The sequence below is a fragment of the Anopheles moucheti genome, chromosome 3 (genome assembly GCF_943734755.1).
Source record: "Anopheles moucheti chromosome 3, idAnoMoucSN_F20_07, whole genome shotgun sequence".
In the NCBI taxonomy this organism is placed as follows: domain Eukaryota; kingdom Metazoa; phylum Arthropoda; class Insecta; order Diptera; family Culicidae; genus Anopheles; species Anopheles moucheti.
The window spans coordinates 47,180,429-47,201,141 of NC_069141.1; the positions used below are offsets into that span (position 1 = coordinate 47,180,429).

Here is a 20,713-nt window from a genome sequence, read left to right on the forward strand (position 1 = left end):
TCTTTGCAAAGGCCTCTCATGACTACGGAGGTGGTGCGCAGTCAATGGCGTTCAAAAACTATTCCCAGGATTGCAAGTTTCTGCCCCGGCTGGAGCCATGATAAGGTCTACTTATAGTGGGTAGACCGTTAGGGGCCGGGCCGGACTCATCCAGTTCCCGGTTTACACCCGTTCACGTTAACCGCTATATTTCGGCCCCACACCTACAGAACACGACGCATTTCAGACTGGACTAGGTCCGGCTTCAACATCCTCCATGCTCGGTTCTGCTGCAGACGCGGCAATATTAGATTTGAACGTAGAGCTGCTGCGCCCTCATGGGTGCAGACCACCTTACCGTTCCCAACACTCACGCCTGCGAAGACACAACGGCTTTTAGGGTTGACCTTTCAGTGGCGAACTACTCCACCTTCCAGTTCCTACATTTCGCGGCCCGCAATCGTCCCAACTTAGTTAGGGTATACTGAGTTAGTGCTTATGCTTATGCTTCTCAAGTGGCCAACTTTTCTTTAGCACACATCCGTAAAATGCAAAGTACTGGAAGTATTGCGCTAGATTCGTCAGTTCTTGGCATAGCAGCAGATCAAGAAGCTGTTCCTCGCAAGGAACAGGACATCAAAAAACAAGACATGAAACAAGGAACGGCATATGGATGGCATAACATTATGGCAGTTTGCTCTGGTGGGACACAATGTGATTAGAATGATCCTTACAGAGGACTTTAAAGGGCCCAAATGTGAGTGATACTGGGCTGAACGTGTTAAAACGTAAAGGCAACAGGATCGGTCTTAACAGGCAGCATTAAAATAGTTGACCAATTTTAGTCAATTTTATTTTTCATACGGATTCCTTGCTACATTCCTTGCTTATGATTCTAGCTTTGTTTCATCGTTTGTAGCTATCTTATTGTTAACACTCAGAGTGTGTGAATGTGAACAGTCCGGCAACTGCTTTCGAAGTATGTTTGAACTGTAGCCGTCATACCAGACACCATGTAAAAAAGTGCAGAAAAAATGGAGGTGGAAAAGCAAAATTAAAAAGATCTTTTCGTTCCTCTATGTGGTTGAAGTAATCCGAAAAAATAGTGAAAAAGTACCTGGACAAATCTGAAATCATGTCCTGCTTTGTTATCAAGATAGAAAAAACTCAGCATTGTGTCTCACCATGCTTCACAATGCCTTGTGAACAGCAAATGATTAATACTTGGATGATCGTATTACTGAACGTATTACTGAACTTTTTGCAACATCTTTAACATTGTGTACGGTACTGGATTGACTAGTACGGTACGAAAGTGGCTAAGAGTATCTTTTTTCATTTTTGTGACATTACGTTGAATAAACATGACATTCTCAACCTGGTCAGTCGCCGAGAATCGTTTGGATCAAAATTGCCCGCTAACACTACAGCATTCTCTTTTTCCCGAATGATGTTTTTACTGCATGATGACCATCTAATTCTGCCTTCACTAATGTTTATTATGTCGACATATTATAAACAATAAAGAATGAGAAGTCTACAAAACAAAATAATGCTAACATTTCAGGTACTTATTTAAATGTAAATTAACACATTCAACACCATGCCCAAATCGTGCATGGCTTATTACTTTTGATAACGTCTTCCCAAACCGCGATCTTGAACAAGCTTCACTCCGCTGATCGTTAATGTCAACTGCACCATGAATGCATAATACAGCACAACCCCGTGAACTCCCAACATATGACCACATCAGAGATAATGGTTCTAGATCCCTCGTTTTCAGCTACACCCTTTTTCTATTTTTGGTCTGATTAATGCAAAAAACGTCCCTTTAAAATGTTACAAAAATGGGCATCTTCAATATGCATAGGACTTGTATTTTTCCGTTGGCCTGTTGAACTCAATACTGATAGTTTTGTTCTTTTGGTGCAAGTGCCTATCGAAAGTCCGAAATGCATTCCAATCATTGTTCCATATCGACGCATCAATCGACGCGTTGATCATAAAACAAAACCCGATACGTTTGCCTACCCTCAGACTGGGACTCCGTGGCAACATCGGTTGGCCGACAAGGTAAAATGTAATGATATGGTATAATGCAAAGTTCTGTTCTCACTATTTCTACAGCTGATCCGTGCAATCATACGAATGGAAAAATGTCTAGCACACTCCTCTTCACTCTGCTCCACTTCCGTACACGAACAATCCAACACCGTATTAACACTCATATAGAATAGAATTGATGCACACGACCTTCTCCAAGACAAGACAAAACAGTACGGAAGAGAGAGGTACCATCACACCCGTGGGTACAAACCGTGGTGATTTTATTTTTGGACCGTTACGTCTGGATTCGTCTAAAAATGCGTTATGTTTTAGAACTGCTTGGTCGAAGCCTCTGAAAATTGGAAAAATGGTCTAAAATTTAGATTTTTGTTTGTTTGGGTTTTGGGTCGCGCGACCTTTTGAGTTAGTTCCAAGTTTTGGGTTGCTCTCTTTGGGTTTGGGAATTGGGTTTGTTTTTGGTTTGTGTCTTAGGCTCACACAAAAAAAAAACGAACGAGAAATAGCGCTGCAAATATTTATCATTTTTACCCTAGTTGATCAAAAATGTCTTTTGCATAAAACGCTGTGGTATTCTCCCAAAAGGTCGCGCGACCCAAAACTTGGAACTAATCGTGACCGTTTTTGGACGTCGCGTTTCGGTCTTGATTATGTGCCAAAGGAAGCAGGTTTGACCTCAGCTCGCGACCTCAGCTCGCGACCAAAATTTTGGGTCGATTAGTTCCAAGTTTTGGGTCGCGCGACCTTTTGGGCGATCTTTTGAGCTTCTAGACGTCCAAAAATGGTCTAAACCAAGGTCTAAAATTTAGATTTTTGTACGTTGGGCGAAATGTGGCTTTTGGGTTTGGGTCGAAATGTGGCGTTTGGGCTTTTTGAGTTGCTCTCTTTGGGTTTGGGAATTGGGTTTGTTTTTGGTTTGTGTCTTAGGCACACACAAAAAAAACAAACGAGAGATAGCGCTGCAAATATTTATCATTTGTACCCTAGTTGATCAAAAATGTCTTTTGCATAAAACGCTGTGGTATTCTCCCAAAAGGTCGCGCGACCCAAAACTTGGAACTAATCGTGACCGTTTTTGGACGTCGCGTTTCGGTCTTGATTATGTGCCAAAGGAAGCAGGTTTGACCTCAGCTCGCGACCAAAATTTTGGGTCGATTAGTTCCAAGTTTTGGGTCGCGCGACCTTTTGGGCGACCTTTTGAGCTTCTAGACGTCCAAAAATGGTCTAAACCAAGGTCTAAAATTTAGATTTTTGTACGTTTGGGCGAAATGTGGCTTTTGGGTTTGGGTCGAAATGTGGCGTTTGGGCTTTTTGGGTTGCTCTCTTTGGGTTTGGGAATTGGGTTTGTTTTTGGTTTGTGTCTTAGGCACACAAAAAAAAAAAAACAAACAAGAGATGGCGCTGCAAATATTTATCATTTTTACCCTAGTTGATCAAAAATGTCTTTTGCATAAAACGCTGTGGTATTCTCCCAAGACCGTTTTTGGACGTCGCGTTTCGGTCTTGATTATGTGCCAAAGGAAGCAGGTTTGACCTCAGCTCGCGACCTCAGCTCGCGACCAAAATTTTGGGTCGATTAGTTCCAAGTTTTGGGTCGCGCGACCTTTTGGGCGACCTTTTGAGCTTCTAGACGTCCAAAAATGGTCTAAACCAAGGTCTAAAATTTAGATTTTTGTACGTTTGGGCGAAATGTGGCTTTTGGGTTTGGGTCGAAATTTGGCGTTTGGGCTTTTTGAGTTGCTCTCTTTGGGTTTGGGAATTGAGTTTGTTTTTGGTTTGTGTCTTAGGCACACAAAAAAAAACAAACGAGAGATGGCGCTGCAAATATTTATCATTTTTACCCTAGTTGATCAAAAATGTCTTTTGCATAAAACGCTGTGGTATTCTGCGGAACATCCGTTCATTTTCCTACCATCATTTTCCTGATGGCATCGTTTTATTCATATTTTTAATATAAAGATATTGATTATTCAATGCACATTTTACATGCATTAGAATGATCTTAGTTGCTCTACGTGCCATGCAAAACGGAAAATTTTATGTTTCACTGCTTCTCTTACAACAGCTCCAAATTTATCGCAATTTTTCACTCTACCTACACTTAAAACCAGAAGCATAAACGCGGATCCCACATGTCAAAGTAAGCAAAAACGTAAAAAAAGAAACAAAACATTCTTCGCAAAACAGCAAACGATTTTCAGTTTCTAAAGGCAATAGAGAAGCGGGAATTGAAGTAGTATTGAAAAATACAACAATTTCGCTGTTCAAACAGCTGCAACTGAACTCCGCTGCAGCCTATTGAAAAGCACATAGTAACAATGAGTGAACTTAAAAAAAGGAAGAAAAAATCCGTAAGTAACAGCAGCGTAAGTTGCAAAGTCTCACGTAATTGAACCAAAGTTATTCTTACTTTGGTTCGTTTTATCATTTGCAGAAGGAGGAAATTGCCAAGGAGTTTGATTTACCTGAAAGAAAAAGTAAAATCGCCACTATATACAAACAAGATGGGCAGGCTTATTGCTTATGTAGATCATCAGACTCGTCGAGATTCATGATGTAAGTAGTTTTTGTTAATATTGACGCGACAGTTCATGAGATTGTCGAATCACACACATCCGTTTATTCATTCCTTTCGAGAATAGTGGCTGCGATGCTTGTGAAGAGTGGTATCACGGCGATTGTATTAACGTTTCGGAAAAAGAAGCAAAACACATTAAGCATTACTACTGCCAGCGATGCAAGGAAGAAGATCCGTCGTTGCAAACGGTCTTTCGATTGGTCCCAGTTGCTGGCCCAACGCCTATTCCGGAGGAAAAAAAGCCTCCAAAGAAAAAGAAAGAAAAACCTATTGGCAGTTCTTCGGAAAAGCGGTGCGGTAACTGTGATGGTTGCCTTGCAGCGAATTGTGGTAACTGTGACGGATGTCTAGATCATACAAAACACGGCCGAAAACAACGGTGTGAGATGCGCATTTGTAGCAATTCTAGTACTAGGAAAAAAGATCGGGCTGCTGTAAAAGCCGCCGGTCGAAACAAGAGGAGAAAACGTTCGCTTACGCCAGAGGTAATTCGAAATCCGGCATTGGAAGGTGATCGGCAATGTTTCGGTCCCGGTTGCATTATGACTGCACGACCCCAATCAAAGTATTGTTCGGATGAGTGCGGTATGAAATTGGCCACAAGCCGGATTTATCAAGTATTGCCCCAACGCATCCAAGAATGGTCTCTGAGCCCGGCCGTTGGCGAGGAACAAAACAAAAAAGCGCTGGAATCGATCCGTATGAAGCAAGCGATCGTTAGAGCTACACTCGCAGAGCTCGACAAACGACATGCGGAGCTGGATCTCTTGGTTGAACGGGCAAAGCGGTGCACGTTGGATCCGAATGCCTTGGAAAATACCGACGTGGAGGATGAGATGTCCATGTACTGTATAACGTGTGGCCACGAAATTCATTCGAAAACCGCCATTCGACACATGGAGAAATGCTTCAACAAGTACGAGAGCCAGGCAAGCTTTGGTAGCATCTTTAAAACACGTATCGATGGCAATTCTATGTTTTGCGATTTCTACAATCCAGCAAGCAAAACCTACTGCAAACGCCTTCGTGTGTTGTGCCCTGAACACTGTAAGGACCCCAAGATAAACGACACGGATGTTTGCGGCTGTCCCTTAGTGCGAAATGTATTTCAATTGACGGGTGAATTCTGCCGGTAAGTCGTCATTTGAAATTGTTGCATTGTTTGTCTGTTTGTTGCAAAAAACTAAAATTGCATTCGAATCCCTTTCAGAGCTCCAAAAAAAAATTGCTTCAAACATTATGTGTGGGAAAAGATTCGACGTGCTGAAATAGACCTTGAACGCGTACGACAGTGGTTAAAAATGGACGAACTGGTCGAGCAGGAGAGACAAATCCGTCAGGCCATGGCATCACGAGCCGGAGTACTAGGACTTATGCTACACTCAACGTACAACCATGATATAATGGAAAAGCTGTGTACTGGCAAGTTTTAGGCATGCATTATGCTTATTATGCTGAAGGAATAATGTAAGGAAATATCTGAATATATGAGTGTAAGGTATTTTCTAATCGATTCTTACATACTTCATATGATCCAGCCATCCAACGTTCAATCGAACCACGCGTATATTTTTGAAGAGCTGACAAAACGTCCGATAAGGTAAAAACTCACACAAAGCATTTATACATTGACAGTCGCGTTCAGGGCACCCTTACGGTATGAAAATCATTTCTACCGCAGAAAATGATCATGTCGTAATTCTGACGAGATAATCGTTATTTTTTATCTATCGAATAAGATGTCCATTTAGGCTCTGGTTTAAGAACTAATCGCTCTAAGCCGTTACAGTAACTAAGAATAAAACTCAAGTGATGGAAAACTTAAATCGAATCTTTGTTGATTGATTGGTGGGACGACTACTTTTTTAATGATTCCTAAGAGCTTTTGAAATACTTCATATTCACCTTTCTGGCTGTTGTGTAATTAAAAATGCATTTAGCCATTATTAAATGGTGGTCATAGAATCAACAATGGGATGAGTAACTAACACAAACCACGTTTCTAGATGGTTAGATTTAATGCTACTTACATAACCAAGAAAAATGGAAAAGTCAGCGTCGGATTCGGATGCACTGTCATTGGCATGTTGAACGGCTTGTTGGTGCAAAACAGACAACGACGGTTTTTTACGAAGGAATTTCATTGCTAATTATAAAACAACCTACGATGTACTTATACCATGTTAAAAATAGGCTCGCTGATCTGCTCCAGTTGCGTATCGTGGTGATTGTGAATTAGCTTAAACAAGCCGGTACCAATCGAAGCGGGCATACCCAGTATAATACGCTCCGAGACGCCGTCTACGGAATCCGTTTGACCGTAGTATGCTGCGTCGAACAAATGATCGGCCGTTTTTTCGAACTGTAGAAACGGTTGGTATATTACAAACATATCAAATCAACCTAAAAGCTACCGGATTCAACTTACCGACGCAAGATTAAACACAGATTCACGCATTTTTGCCAAACCGTGACGCGTTATTCCAAGTACTTCCCCGCGCGACGTCATTTGACTGGCTAGCAACATGATGTGTCGGTGATCAACGCTCATTCCGTGGCCTTCCATCACTTCGGTGATTTCCGTCATAATTGTAGTCCGTGCTGCCTCTATTCCTAACGTCTGGTACACCTCCAGGATGTTATTGCTCTTGGTTCGCGTTCCAATCACTCCGAACGTGGCCATAACATCACGTAACCCACAGCCTTCCACGCACAGCCGATACTTGGCCGTGCCACGGGAATCATCGACGGCGATAACTGCTCGGGACACTTGCGGCAATCCTGCAACCACCACGTTTGGTATTGCTGTGGTGAGACGTTGCAGTTCCGCATTTAAGCTGTGGCTGTGTTTGCTGCTATCAGGACGTATTGTAATAATTGAAGCACCACAAACGTCCACATTATCCTGCTTTAGCTTTAGTTTAGACGTACAGATTCTGATATGGAAGGATAAAAATGTATGAACGTTAGAATGTTGGGAAATTGAAATCGCCACCATCTATGGTACACTTACGAGTAGCGTATAGTCTCGGCATTGACCTCCAAGCCAAGCACTCGAATGCGATCTAGATCGAGTTTAATCAAAAGGAAACAGTCGTCTGTCTTATACACCTGTTCTATGAAGGAAGAAATTTCTCCCAGTGTTGTTTTCTCGATGCGGGCTTTTACTTTACGCGCGAACTCCATGTTGATGTTGTTCTCAATCTCCGCAGTTATGATTGGTGTAGAGATGGCTTTGGTAGCATTAATAATTTCCACAATACGGGGTACTCCCTGTGTAATGTTCATGGAAGCAACGCCAGCAAAATGGAAAGTTTTTAGCGTCATTTGTGTACCGGGCTCGCCGATACTCTGTGCGGCCAATGCACCAACGGCCGTTCCCGGTTCGGTAATGGCTTTGTTGTACTTGTTGCGAACTTCCAACAGAAATTGTTCTAGCTGACCGGCGGTAGTGCGCTCAACTTCCATTGATACTTTTGGTCCGTTGCGATAAAGTCGTTGAATTGTCGTCAAACGGGTGGAAAACTTTTGCAAAAATTCCCTAAAATTATATGAACGATATTTAGCCTATGTTGCTTCATATTCGCTGTTTCCTCCATCAGTGGAAAACTTTCCTTCTGAACCATAAGTAATACTTACAAACATTCATTGCGAAAATTTTCACCACATTTAGAAAACTCTGGTTTGGATAAAATTCGTTTTCCTATGCTATTCACTTCCTCTCCGCGTAATGGCAATTCATCGCGGTAGGGAAGCATATTGCGCACGTGCATAAATTGTCTTTCTATATCCACCGGTTTATTCTTCACCTCCATGTAGACTGGATCTAAACCGTCGGCACCGTAGGTGAATTCTACTACCTCACCAATGGCGTTCCGAACGGTACTATCATACTGTACGACCAAATCTTCAAGACATTTGACCAAACGTCGCTGTAGGTAACCCGTCTCTGCTGTCTTGACTGCCGTATCAACAAGTCCCTCTCGGCCAGCCATTGTGTGGAAGAAAAATTCGGTCGGTGTTAAACCGGAATAAAAGCTGTTCTGCACGAAACCACGAGCGGCGGGAATTTTAGCTGCGTGAAACGTTTTAGAACAATTGACGAATGATTTGAAAAATAAATATCGATTATAATTTGTATATCATATATCTCGTGAACAGGGTTTTACTTACAAAACTTCTCAAAATGAGGTAGTGCGCGGTCCTCAAATCCGTTTGGTACTCGTTTACCGTTGATAGCTTGCTGCCCTACACAGGCAATCATTTGTGAGATATTGATGTTTGATCCTTTCGAACCCGATTGGGCCATAATAAGAGCGCTGTTTGTTGGGTGTAGTTCTCTAAAGCAAGCTTTTGCTGCTAGCTCACGGATGCTGGACAGTTCCTTCAGCATGACTGCTTCCAGGGTTTGCTCTGCAGTGCAACCAGGTTGGCATTGTAATGTTCCCTTCTTCATCTCAGCAATGTACTCGTCACACTTGCGATATCCATTTTCCAACAGCTTTTGCTTTTCTTCCAGCAGCTGTCGACTTGGTGTAACATCACCGATGCCAAACGAAAATCCATGGTTCATCATAAAGTACGATGCCATCCGTGCCAGTCTCCACATGGATCGTATCGCATAATCCTCGCCAAAGTCGCGCAGAATTACATAAAATATACAACTTTTCGTGCCCGAACCCAGTGTGCCCTTGTCCATGGCACCACATAGCAGCTGCGAGTTTCTTATGACTACCCACGAATCCTTCACGCACAGATCCATATCTTTTGTGTAGTTACGTCCCTTGGTGGACAGGTTCGCGTTTACACAGGAAACGCTGTTGGGTTTCAGGATGAGGCTGAATATTTGCTTACCAGTCCACAACTTCCGTGGTTTCAAAATGGCTGGACGTGGCAAATCGATTACCATGTTATAATCTGGACCCGATAGCATGCAAGCGGCCAGCTGCATCACCTGTTCGCGGGTCAAAAATTGATCCTTTTGCGTTAGGAGGTATCCACCGGTGATGAAGTCCTGTGTGGCGGCTATAAGCAACTCTCCGTTGCGTGGCGTTACCAAGTTTGACTTGTTGCCCATCAGTACGAATGCTTCAGCGCGGGCCTCTTCCGTTTGCGGCAAGTGAAGATTCATTTCGTCACCATCAAAATCGGCATTGTAGGGTGTGCAAGCACATTCATTAAAGCGGAATGTTCGTTGCGGTTGAACCTTTGCTACGTGACACATGATGCTCAGTTTGTGCAGACTGGGCTGACGATTGAACAGCACGACATCACCATCAATTAGATGGCGCTCGACAATATCACCGCATTTGAGATCTTGTGCTACTTTGTCGCGGTTTCCATACGCGAGGTACTTCTTGAACACGCTCCCTTTCTGTTGCACGTAGTTTGCTCCCGGATGTTTGTCGGTACCATTGCGAACCAAGTCCCGCATACGCTATTCAAACGATGACAAAGCATACATTCGAATTAATGTTACATGGAACTACTCCAAATTCATATACTATTAATTACCTTAATATTAGCCGAATTAACTTTTTCTGGAAAGGTTAGAATTTTTGCTACCCTTTCTGGTACACCAACTTGATGTATCATCAAATTGGGATCGGGAGAAATTACAGTACGTGCCGAAAAATCCACTCGTTTCCCAGAAAGATTTCCTCGAAAACGGCCTTGTTTTCCTTTTAGGCGCTGCACGATACCGCGGGTTGGCTTTTTCGGCTGGAAAGCAAAGCATAATACAGTGGTAATAACTTTACATAACAATAGAACCCTTATGTAGCTAATCTACCTACCATTAGCGAAAGCGGGATACCGGAGAGCTCACTGTTGAAATACAGCGCACAGTGGAGTTGCAAATAGTCCCAATCTTCCTGAATCAGCTCTATCTTACCCCCGGTCATCATGTGTTTTGCAATCACGTCGCTGATGAGCAGTATTTCGCTCTGTTTCATTGTTAAGTCGTCTTCCGTCGTACCTGCCTTTACCTCCGACACAACCGAGGGTCTAATGCACACCGGGGGCACAAAAACGCGCGTTACAATTAGATCGGCCGGATTTGATTGTGCGGATGTCATCCCAAGCAATGGCACGTCGCTTTTTGGAATATTTCTAAACAAATCCAAAACTTCGACCGGATTCAGTTCCTTCGACAATGAAGCAGGACCGACGACGGTTTGCGAAAGTTCGCGATTCGATTCGATTGCGGATTGCATCTGATGAAGCGCATTGGTGACCAACGGATCGGACGGCTTCTTTCCACGAAATGGTTCATGCACTATTTTCATTAGACCTGGACCTTTCTTTACTGGGCCGTTCAAGCTGTTACAGTAGGGACATTTGGTGCTTTTCTTCGCTTTTTTCAACACCTGACTGTGGATGGACTTTTTTGCCAAGTATGATAAATTGGGATTCACCAGTCGAGCGCTAAATTGTTTCTTTTCCTCTTCCTTCAACATTACTCGAGAACATACTTTGCATATCGATTGCAGTATCGTAATCGTTGCACGAAAGTGTCCTACATGAAATACCGGCAGAGCCAGATCGATGTATCCAAAGTGTCCCACACAGTCATTTAAACCTTTCTTGCAGGTTTCGCAGGTGGCATCCTTTTGACTAACTCCCATCCGTCGGTCCAGTACTCCGTAAGCAACCGGTGTACGTTCCGCATTTTGGTTGTATAAATTCTTTGCAACCACATGAAGATGAGCCTCCTGTTGGATTTGCTGGGGGCTGTCAATATTGAACGAAACTTGCGATCTGCGGAACGATACAAAATCACAGGTAAGTATTCAACGATTTAGAAGCTTATTTACCAGTTTTACATTTTCTTAACTACATCCGCTTCACGAAACTGCTCCTTTGGCATTTTGAAAACGAATTCAGCTTCAACTATTGCGATCGTTTATGTATTTTACACCGGTACAATGCCGAAGCGCGTGTGCCGAGTATACGATCAAAACAAACTTTTGACAGATGGTTGTGAGCGACGGTACCGCACAGTGTGCTGATATCGAACAGCAGAGCGGCATTTTTACATCCTCTGCCGTACGTTGCATTTCATAGCGGCAAAACTATGTTGCATTGCTTCGCAACTGTTCTTTCTCGTACTTCATGTACACTTGGAGCATTGGTGTAACTACATTTAATTGGTTATGTTGGTGTCTATAATTGGCTTTCTCTTAATCTGTAAACATCAGAAACATGTAATATTTTAATTCATTTTTCGGCCCTAATCTCGAAGACAGTGTTTCGTAAAATCGTTTGCAACAGAAACAAATATATTGTACAGGCAGTCCCCGTGATACGGTATTACAGTGAGTCGACAAAGAAAGATTTGTTGAACAATTTTTCACCTTTTTCCTTAGATTTTGTGCTATAAACTACCTCAGCTGGCAAATTCCCAAAATCGCGAATACAGGGTTTGGCAATAGGTGCCTAACTTATGGAATCGCCCAAGCGAATAAGATAAACGGTGAGATTGATATTGAAACACAAGACATTTTATGGTATCGCGTGAATTAGACTTGGAATCGCGTGCACAATTTAGTGGAATAAGAGAAGTGAAGTGTAAGAGAAGCCGCGTAGCCGCGGGGATTGCCTGTACACGCTTATTGTAGCAGTTAATTGTTACTTTTTCGGATATGATAAGAATAAAGGGACGGAGGGAAAGAAAAATAATGTTCATAATGGTTTACGATAATGGATATCTGTTTTTTTTTCTTCAAAATTTAGAAAAAAATATTCACAATTATATAAATAATTCCACCACTTCCTAGAAGTTCACGGCTTGTGACACTTTTCAGTTACGCTATTGACTTTCCTTCTTCGTCGGTCATTCAAAGCTTGGATACAAAACAGTGGCTATAAATTAATCTATACAACTGTTGATTCAAGAGCGAGCTTGCTACCGCATGATGATATTGTTGATCAAACTTAATTTAAAACTGACGTACATACTACATAAATCGGAATTGATTTAATTACATTATCATACAATGTCGTTTCCCTAGACAATCACGTACCAGTAGAGACTACTATCAGACTGTAAAACGATGCGATGTTGCACATTTTGCTGCACTCAAGGTAAGCTTGTGGCCTAAGAACATCGGAGTTACATTTAACCTGATCACTGCTACGACAAAAAAGGAAAGCGTGAATTATTTAACAACACATTAACAATATCAATCAGATATACAATCTGTTAGTTGCTGTAGTTCGGTATCCTACAACGTTGTGCTCTTTTTGATGATGCTTCTACGTTGCCGTTGCATTTGCGCTGGGTATCATACAAATTGAAAAGTATTCTACTCTACTAGTCGCGTTTAAAATACGACCGGCTACGGTTGTTCTAAAGTTGTCATCTGGTTAACAGTTACGATGCGATGCAATTGGTTTCACTGTACCAAAACAGTAGAACTGGTTTGATTGCCGTCCTGGATTGAAACAGCCGGGATGCCTAGAGAACCTACGTTTATTTTTGACGTCTGTAGTCTGTGTGCAGCTCCCCCCAAACAGCAGCCAGCGACAAATGCAATAAAAAAATAAAGAAAAGGACGCATTGAATAAAGCGAATATCACAAAAGTATTATATAGCTTCTATAGAGGATACACAATATAAAATAGGACGAATGTTGTAAGTGAAAGGTTACGGGAATATAAACTGCTTGGACAAGAGTATGCTTTTTTATTGTATATGGGTTATGCCTGCGTAACGATATCGACGTAACTCTCAATATGCCTTAATGTGCTGGTGTACATACATTATCGCATATTATATTTGAAATTTTTTTATAAAGGGCTGTAGTTCATCAAATGTTCAGAAATATTGGCCAAACATAATTTCATGCTTGCATGAAATAGTCCTCTGAATGACCTGGTAAAACAAAATAGTGAGAATGGCCTAAAAATGTAAAGTTATATTTCTAAAATCAATGATCGATAAGCAATAGCACCTATGCGTATATGTACGCAACGGAATGGCAATAAATTTTCTCTCCCTGCTGATGAATTCATTATTACTGTCCGAGTCCTAGAATCAAATATAAACAGTAATGCAAGTAATTGCAGTCAGTACCACGACGGAACATGACGATTATTGTCCTGTTAGATAGAGGATATAGTTTGTCGATTGGTTCTAAGAGACTTCACCGACATGGCACGAAATAGTATCTGAGAATCCATCTAATATTTGATGATTAGCATTTTTTATTCTGATAAACGTACGTAGGGTATTGGATGAAACGACCGTGGCTACAGGCGAATATATTTGACAGGGACGGGATTAATGTAGCATGTAGACAAAGAATATATGAAAACAACTCACTATCACTTGCATTATCAGATACTTTACCTACTAAGGGATCAGCAGATATTTGAGAAGATATTAAGCCGACCCCAGATGTAGATGTCGTAGTTGCTGTACCAGTTGATACCGATGACATTATGCATTTGGCTTGCGCGGCCGTCAAGATTCCTCCATTGTTTCCCACTGGCATTTTCCTTCCGGCTCCACTCATCCTACACATATTGCCCCCATAATTCGAACTTTAAAGTGACAAATATTTCAATAATTGTTACTAGTGTGGAATAGTGTAATAGTTTCATAATAACAGGATTCAATCATTAAAAGAACGTTTAAAATATATGCTATAACCCAATATAACCGCTGCAGCAAAATTCAATTCAATTGTAGATGTTCACTCATTTCTTATTATACTTCTGTTCAATCCTGAGGTATGATATTAAATGTGCAAAAATATACAAATTAATGAAATACCATTTATGTTTTAGAATAATTGTGTTTCCTGTATTGGTAATATTTTAATTTTGACAAACATGAAACATAAAAACTTATAAACACGGTATGACAAACTTTGAATAGAATTTATGAATTAACCACCATAAATACCTGCATATTTTAAGATATATATACGTGTATATTATATGATACATTTACACATATACTGTATTTTCACGCATATAGCATCACCTTTGCTATGCAACTTGTTTTGAAAAAAAAATGTCAAAACAAAACAAAATCAGCTTGTATTACACCACCCCTACTTTTCAACGAACAGACGGTGTTATACACGTGAAAATACGGTATATGTAATCAAAATTCCATAAAAAAATTAACTTACAATAAATACCCAGTTAACTTAACTTTAGCAAAATTCAATAAAAAAAACTATCGCTATTCTGGAATTGATAGCGTATTATTCGTTCAAGAAGCCATTCATTGTAGCATTTGTCATAGCGCCAATCTATTATACAGCACTAACGTACCTCCCAAAGTTATGTTTCGGCGATTCAATCAACGTTCACCATGGTTCTATTTAACAATGTCCTTGTACCAATTTAAATATCAGCTGTAGATCAGATCAGATTGTAGAATTATGGCTTGCTATCCCAAAGAGTGTTGTGATTGTATAACTTAAGACTTTCTTTAAACGGATTGCGGATGACGAAGTATTCAATAAACATTTAACATTATTTGCCAACCACCAGCACTGCAATTACAGTATTGTACTTGTAAATGTTTTGTTAGTTCTATAAACGACGATAGGACTTGCTCTGTTTGGTGGATACCTTTATTATTTTAACCATCGTAGTCCATGGCTCAATTCATAAATAATTTGAAATCCTCTAAATTACTTAAATTATTGAAATATGAGCAAACTTTAATAGAAAAGTATTGATAAAACATAACATCCATTCCAGATTATTCGGCAAAAACAAAGGTATTATAATATGTAAAAGAAATAGTTTCAGGAGCTTCGAAACAAACACAACTGGTACAATTATGAAAGACGGAACACAAATATTACGCAATTTTCAGGAAACAGCTACCTACAGTCACTTAAACATAAGTACTAAACCTACAGCTGGGCGAGTGACGCACGGATTCTTCTGTCGGGTATTTAGCTTAATCATAACTTTGTATTTTAGCAATAATGAGTGCAATAATTTAATAATACACATTTAGCAGCAATGGGTGCGATTTCTGGCAATTGAGGAAATGTTAGTCGAAACAGATTATCAATTGCAGTAATTAAGTAAAATGAACATATTGTCAACATAACATTTTAAAATGACTTTAGTTGTATTCCGCAAACAAATTATTCAAACTTACCCCATGCCTATTTTGGGTGGCATTGTTTTATTAAGATCCTCATCAGATATTTTGCGTTTTTGGCCTGGTCGCAGCATAATTGTATGCGGTTGTGATTGCGTCGTTAAGCTATGCGACGTTTGCTGCTGCGAAGGTTGTGGTTGGGGTGGTGGCCTTTGCTGCATCTGTTCGACATTAGGCTACAATATAAGAAGAATAATTAAAATAAATGTAGATATGGTAAAGATTAAAAAATAAGCTCGAGAATTGAAACTTTTATTCTCTCTTTGCTCTAATGAAATTTCACGAGAACTGAATCAGCAGTATCAAGCATATGCTTAGCTTATTAGCTGCGCATATGTGAATGGCAATATAATTGTGATAATAGAGTTATAAAACATGAAGTCACTATATAGGTAATACCTTTGGAGCTTCTTGAGTAGAATATTGTACAGCCGTAAAGGACGGTGGCGGTGGGGGTGGTTGTGGAGGAATCGGGGCATTTATTATAATTTGATGCTGTGGTCCTTGTTGATTTTCAATTAGCTGCGACTGTGGTGCTTGTGGTGGAGGTTGCGTTTGTGCATTAGCCAAGCTGGTAATGATTTGCTGAGTTGGCGGTGGCACCGTATGAAATTGAACCTGTACACCTATGAAAACGAACGAAAAGAAAATACATCAGTTGTGTTTGTGTAATGAGTAATACATTTTTAATAAGTAATATGGACATGCTGGAGTACTGCAATACTGTTCGCTGGATTCGTAAATTTTTCGCACACATCGTGATCAATGGAGTATATATGGAACCACAATTTAATAGGATAATCTAGGAAACCTGCCCTGAATGACTCTCGTTTATTAGCCTAACCGTCTAACTGACTAACAGAATGGATGTCCAAAATACAACGTTAAAATCTTTGTTGAGCGCACTAGCCAAGCTTAGACAGTTTTAACGAACATATGATCGGAAAACTTGCGTTTTTCACTTTGAAGAATTTCCTTCGATTAGCCATAGCAGTAGCATAGTGCTCATGAAGTGTTAATTTTCACCAAGATGAAGCTAAATAGCGATAGAATCGGTAAACACATCATTCATTTGTCCTACACTTTATAACTTCGATGTACGCTGGACAAATTAAATAAGATTCGTAGATACGAAACGTTCTGGAATTGATAATATTTTCATTATAGTTAATCCATCAGTTACTTTCCAGACGACTGGTGGATAGATTCTCCAGATAACATTGTAGGTTAAATAATAAGTAATAAGTTGTCCAAGGAACTTCTTCGATATCTTAAACGGTGTCCAAATGGTGGTATTTGTTGTGCCGGCCGATCCGTATTACTAGTAGTTTGATTCATTTTCTAAGTTGTTTTTTGGAGGTTCGATGTAATTTTTTGTTGTTTCAACATTTTGTCATTTGCATTTCAAATCAAACTGTGAACAACATGGCAAACTTACCTTGCGGAGGTTGAATTTGTGGATTAAATGCACTAGTCGCTATGATTTGCTGCTGCTGCGATGCCGGCGGCCGATACTCCGCAGCGCTAATAATCGTGGGTTGACTAATGATGTGAATTTCATTTGGGTTCCGCATGGGTTGTGTAGTTATCTGTATACTCGGCACTGTGCTGACCGGAACTTGCTGTATTTGTTGTCCTGCGGCTGATGCAGTTACCACAGGCCATGGTTGTGGTGCACTGACGACAAAATGAGACCCACTCACTTGCATTTGTTGGGGAGGTGGAGCAAACGATTGAATCGACACAGGTATTTGGCTAAAAATTTGCTGCGGAATCCCACCATGACTGATTGGTGCATTCGGTTGCGACGTAATGATCGTATTGCCGACTATATGTTGCACTGTCGGTGGAGGCACAGACATGATCGGTGGTGGCGGCTGGCTGATCGGTATGCCCGGTATCGACGAAACAGGAATCACAGTTGTTTTAGTTAGTTGGCCGCTGGTCGGAATTTGCTGCAGGATGGTCCCGGGAGGTGGGCCCTCATCGAGCTTGAGCGATTCCTGCTTGATTTGCAACTCCGCAGGTCCACCAACTTTCTTTCCGTCCGCCCCGTTTATGAGCATTCCCGTCGGTTGAGTTATCGGCGCTTGTGGTCCCATGGGGGCCAACTCCGGAGGCGGATGATGCGTAAGAATCGGTTGCTGTGTTTGGAAAATTATCTGATTCTGTGGTTGTGGTGCCGTCTGATGAATAATGTTCGGCGGTGGAACCATGAACGCTGTGCTGCCCTGCACAGTGATGATCTGTTGAGTTTGTGGTGGCCGCTGAAAGTGGTCGAATTGAGGCGGAGGTATTGTTGTTTGTACAATTCCCTGTACAGGCTGCGGTTGGGGCTGAATGAGATGCTGAATCGTAACCTGTCCACTCGGATGGGGACCACTGCTGGTCTGAATGGATGGATTTTGCTGTATATACTGCACCTGGTATGGCGGTGCGGGATTGACAATGATCTGCTGGGCTGCCTCGGTCGGTGCCTGCTGAATTTGTATGCTTGGCGGTGGCTGAGACAAATGGGTTCCAGCAGGTGAGTTTTTGATCTGCACTATAGGGGGACGTATTTGTGTCCCCGGTGGAGGATTGCTTACGTTTGCAATTTGCGATGGAGGCGCTGTGGTTTGGATTTGTGAGATTACAACATTATTCGGCTGTTGATGGATTTGTACTGGCACGTGTGACTGTATTATTGTAGGCGCCTGCTGAATGATTTGCGGTGGTGGTGGCTGACTTTGTGGCAAAGCGGGTGGGTGTTGGACAAAATTTGGCGGGGGTGGACCAAGAACTGTCGGCGGTGGTTGATGAATAATACCATTGGGCTGCGTAACATGCTGGGTTCTTAGGATCGGAGGCATTTGCGTGACTTGGGTCGTTTGCACTAAGTTCGATTGGGGTATTAGCTGAAAGTTTGCTTTAGGAATATTGTTCTCTTGGAAGAAGGAGAGCTCTTCTTGTAGGGTTTCAATTAAATTTTTCGCCAACTGTTTGGCACTCTGCAGCCCTTCCAATCTAAAAGAAGAAAAGGAAAATATTGTTTTAATCAGTGCTTGTAGACTTCTTGTAGTGACTTTAGGGTACACTTACGACGGATGTTCAATGAACAAATGTAATGGTTCGGGAGCTTCTTGCATTGTTTGTGGTTCAAGATTCATGGATCCCCGACCTCTTAACGTGACTATAGCACCTGTTTCAGTGCGAATATAGTTTAAATTTGTACCGCCGTCACCCAATACACGCGATCGCACATTAAATGCGGGAGGTGCATGATCTAGCCCAATCATAAGCTTGGCGACACACATCGTTGTTCCATTTGGGGCACTAACAATTGCTGGAGGAGGATTGCTGATAATTTTGGAAATCTGCTGCTGCTGTTGCTGCTGCTGTTGATGCTGTTGCTGTGCTGTGTGTTGGTGCTGTTGTTCTTGTTGCTTCTGCTGTTGTTGCTGCTGGTGGTGCGTTTGTTGCTGCTGGTAATCTATGGATGCCGGTTCGAAATGAGGTTGTATCATTTCGAGACCTGAATTAAAACATACGACTCTGTTAGTTTGTTGCGCTATTTAGTATATCAATTTTCGAACAACGGGACAATTAGAATAATAAATCAATATTTGTACAAAAAACATTACTTACTTGCGACATGCATTGTACTGAAGTTGTTGCTCTTATTAATTGCACTGTATTTTTCGAATTATCAAATTTCAATTGATAAACAATTATCGCGTTACAAACACACCGACGCACACAAACCAATATTTATAACATTTTCAGCAAACTACAAAGCAATAAAAACATGTTGAAACTCTTGTTCAGTAGACCAGCGGTTCAGCACTGCTGGAATGAATGTTTCTTATTTGCGTGTTCTTCGTAAGACACAACAGACGTAGAAAGTATATACATCAAGCGCTAGAATACAAACCGTGTCTTTTAGAATTCCACTCAACTGAATAAGATTGCAGTCGGAACACAAACAGCTGAACATTTTATCAAGACTAGTCACCTATCTGGCATATTTACACACCGCGAATCTATATTTTCTTCGCATGTCTAATCACTGGTTCATTATCGATTACACTTCTTCTTCTACTTCCTGGCATTGTTTTGTTCTTGTAAGCAATGATGCGCTAGCAAACTTTCGTCTTTGGGTATTTGCTGTCCACGTTCGTGTTGGTAAGGAAAGCGAATTTTAAGTCAATTCAAACCCGATTGAAGGGCACATAATTGACGCAATACAAACTGGTTTGCGTTATTATACGTTCTTTTTTTCTTCCGTACAAGCTTGTTGTTACACTATGATAAACATGCCACACTGTCACATAACGCATCGGCAAACTCCATGGTGCATTAGCTATGTAGAGATTTTGATAGTAAAGTCTTTTGAAATGCCAGGCGTCGCAGAATTTCTTCCTTTTTTAACTTCAATGTTTTCTAACCCTATCCCATTGCACGAACGGCGCACACGTTCTCAAGCGAACGGACTGAAACTCCGCGCATGATGCAGCATCGCGTAACCAATTGTCGTAGTCCGTAGCATCAGTGATTAACACTCGGCATTGGATGCAGTACGAATTACTTTATGCTTCGAATTAGAAGTGCCCACCTAATTCAGATGTAAAAATATACGCTTCAAGTAGAAGAAAACAAAGCAACGACACCACCGCACTGCATTGGAGAAAATTTTTGACACTCCTATTTTTGTTTGCAAGGTTGTGTTGTGTTTATTGACAGCTGTGACTGACGGCTGTCATTGTGATGAGCGTTTTGGTAAGTTGTCACTGCTGTTGAATGCTTGCCCATAGTGCAGAATTCGAAATTATGAAATACAAACGCGTTTTCTCAGGCTAGAGAAACCCATCCAGACTGAGTTCATACAATCAAGAGCTAATTAAATGCATCTTGCAAAGAAATAACGTTAAAGCTCGCAAATTGCGATTATTTTATTGTTCAATGAAAACATT

The 20,713-nt window shown here is 41.2% G+C and overlaps 3 protein-coding genes across 6 annotated transcripts; 1 reads left to right on the top strand and 2 right to left on the bottom strand.

Moving 5' to 3' along the window:
- Positions 1 to 4,219: 4,219 nt before the first annotated feature.
- On the top strand, positions 4,220 to 6,432 carry LOC128306033 (CXXC-type zinc finger protein 1). 2 transcript variants are annotated; one of them, XM_053043716.1, is made up of 5 exons: positions 4,220 to 4,397; positions 4,481 to 4,602; positions 4,689 to 5,756; positions 5,835 to 6,091; positions 6,163 to 6,432. In XM_053043716.1, exons 1-4 carry the CDS (start codon positions 4,365 to 4,367, stop codon positions 6,055 to 6,057), a joined length of 1,446 nt encoding a protein of 481 aa, XP_052899676.1. In that variant the 5' UTR covers positions 4,220 to 4,364; the 3' UTR covers positions 6,058 to 6,091; positions 6,163 to 6,432. The 2 variants fall into 2 exon arrangements, with proteins under 2 accessions (XP_052899676.1, XP_052899675.1); XM_053043715.1 differs by having other exon boundaries at positions 5,835 to 6,432.
- Positions 6,433 to 6,443: 11 nt separating this feature from the next.
- LOC128306032 (DNA-directed RNA polymerase III subunit RPC1) lies at positions 6,444 to 11,577 on the bottom strand. Its single transcript, XM_053043714.1, has 8 exons — positions 11,449 to 11,577; positions 10,420 to 11,383; positions 10,139 to 10,345; positions 8,798 to 10,061; positions 8,264 to 8,699; positions 7,638 to 8,165; positions 7,053 to 7,560; positions 6,444 to 6,986 (listed from the first exon to the last, which is right to left on the bottom strand). Exons 1-8 carry the CDS (start codon positions 11,490 to 11,492, stop codon positions 6,798 to 6,800), a joined length of 4,140 nt encoding a protein of 1,379 aa, XP_052899674.1. The 5' UTR covers positions 11,493 to 11,577; the 3' UTR covers positions 6,444 to 6,797.
- A 743-nt stretch (positions 11,578 to 12,320) lies between these two features.
- On the bottom strand, positions 12,321 to 20,452 carry LOC128300824 (uncharacterized). 3 transcript variants are annotated; one of them, XM_053037030.1, is made up of 9 exons: positions 20,356 to 20,452; positions 19,389 to 19,530; positions 18,843 to 19,275; positions 18,350 to 18,767; positions 17,200 to 18,265; positions 16,161 to 16,387; positions 15,759 to 15,937; positions 13,977 to 14,170; positions 12,321 to 13,117 (listed from the first exon to the last, which is right to left on the bottom strand). In XM_053037030.1, the coding sequence occupies exons 2-9, from the start codon at positions 19,399 to 19,401 to the stop codon at positions 13,098 to 13,100; spliced, it is 2,550 nt and encodes an 849-aa protein (XP_052892990.1). In that variant the 5' UTR covers positions 19,402 to 19,530; positions 20,356 to 20,452; the 3' UTR covers positions 12,321 to 13,097. The 3 variants fall into 3 exon arrangements, with proteins under 3 accessions (XP_052892990.1, XP_052892988.1, XP_052892989.1); XM_053037028.1 differs by having other exon boundaries at positions 17,200 to 18,767; XM_053037029.1 differs by lacking the exon at positions 20,356 to 20,452 and adding an exon at positions 19,675 to 19,812 and having other exon boundaries at positions 17,200 to 18,767.
- Positions 20,453 to 20,713: the final 261 nt, after the last annotated feature.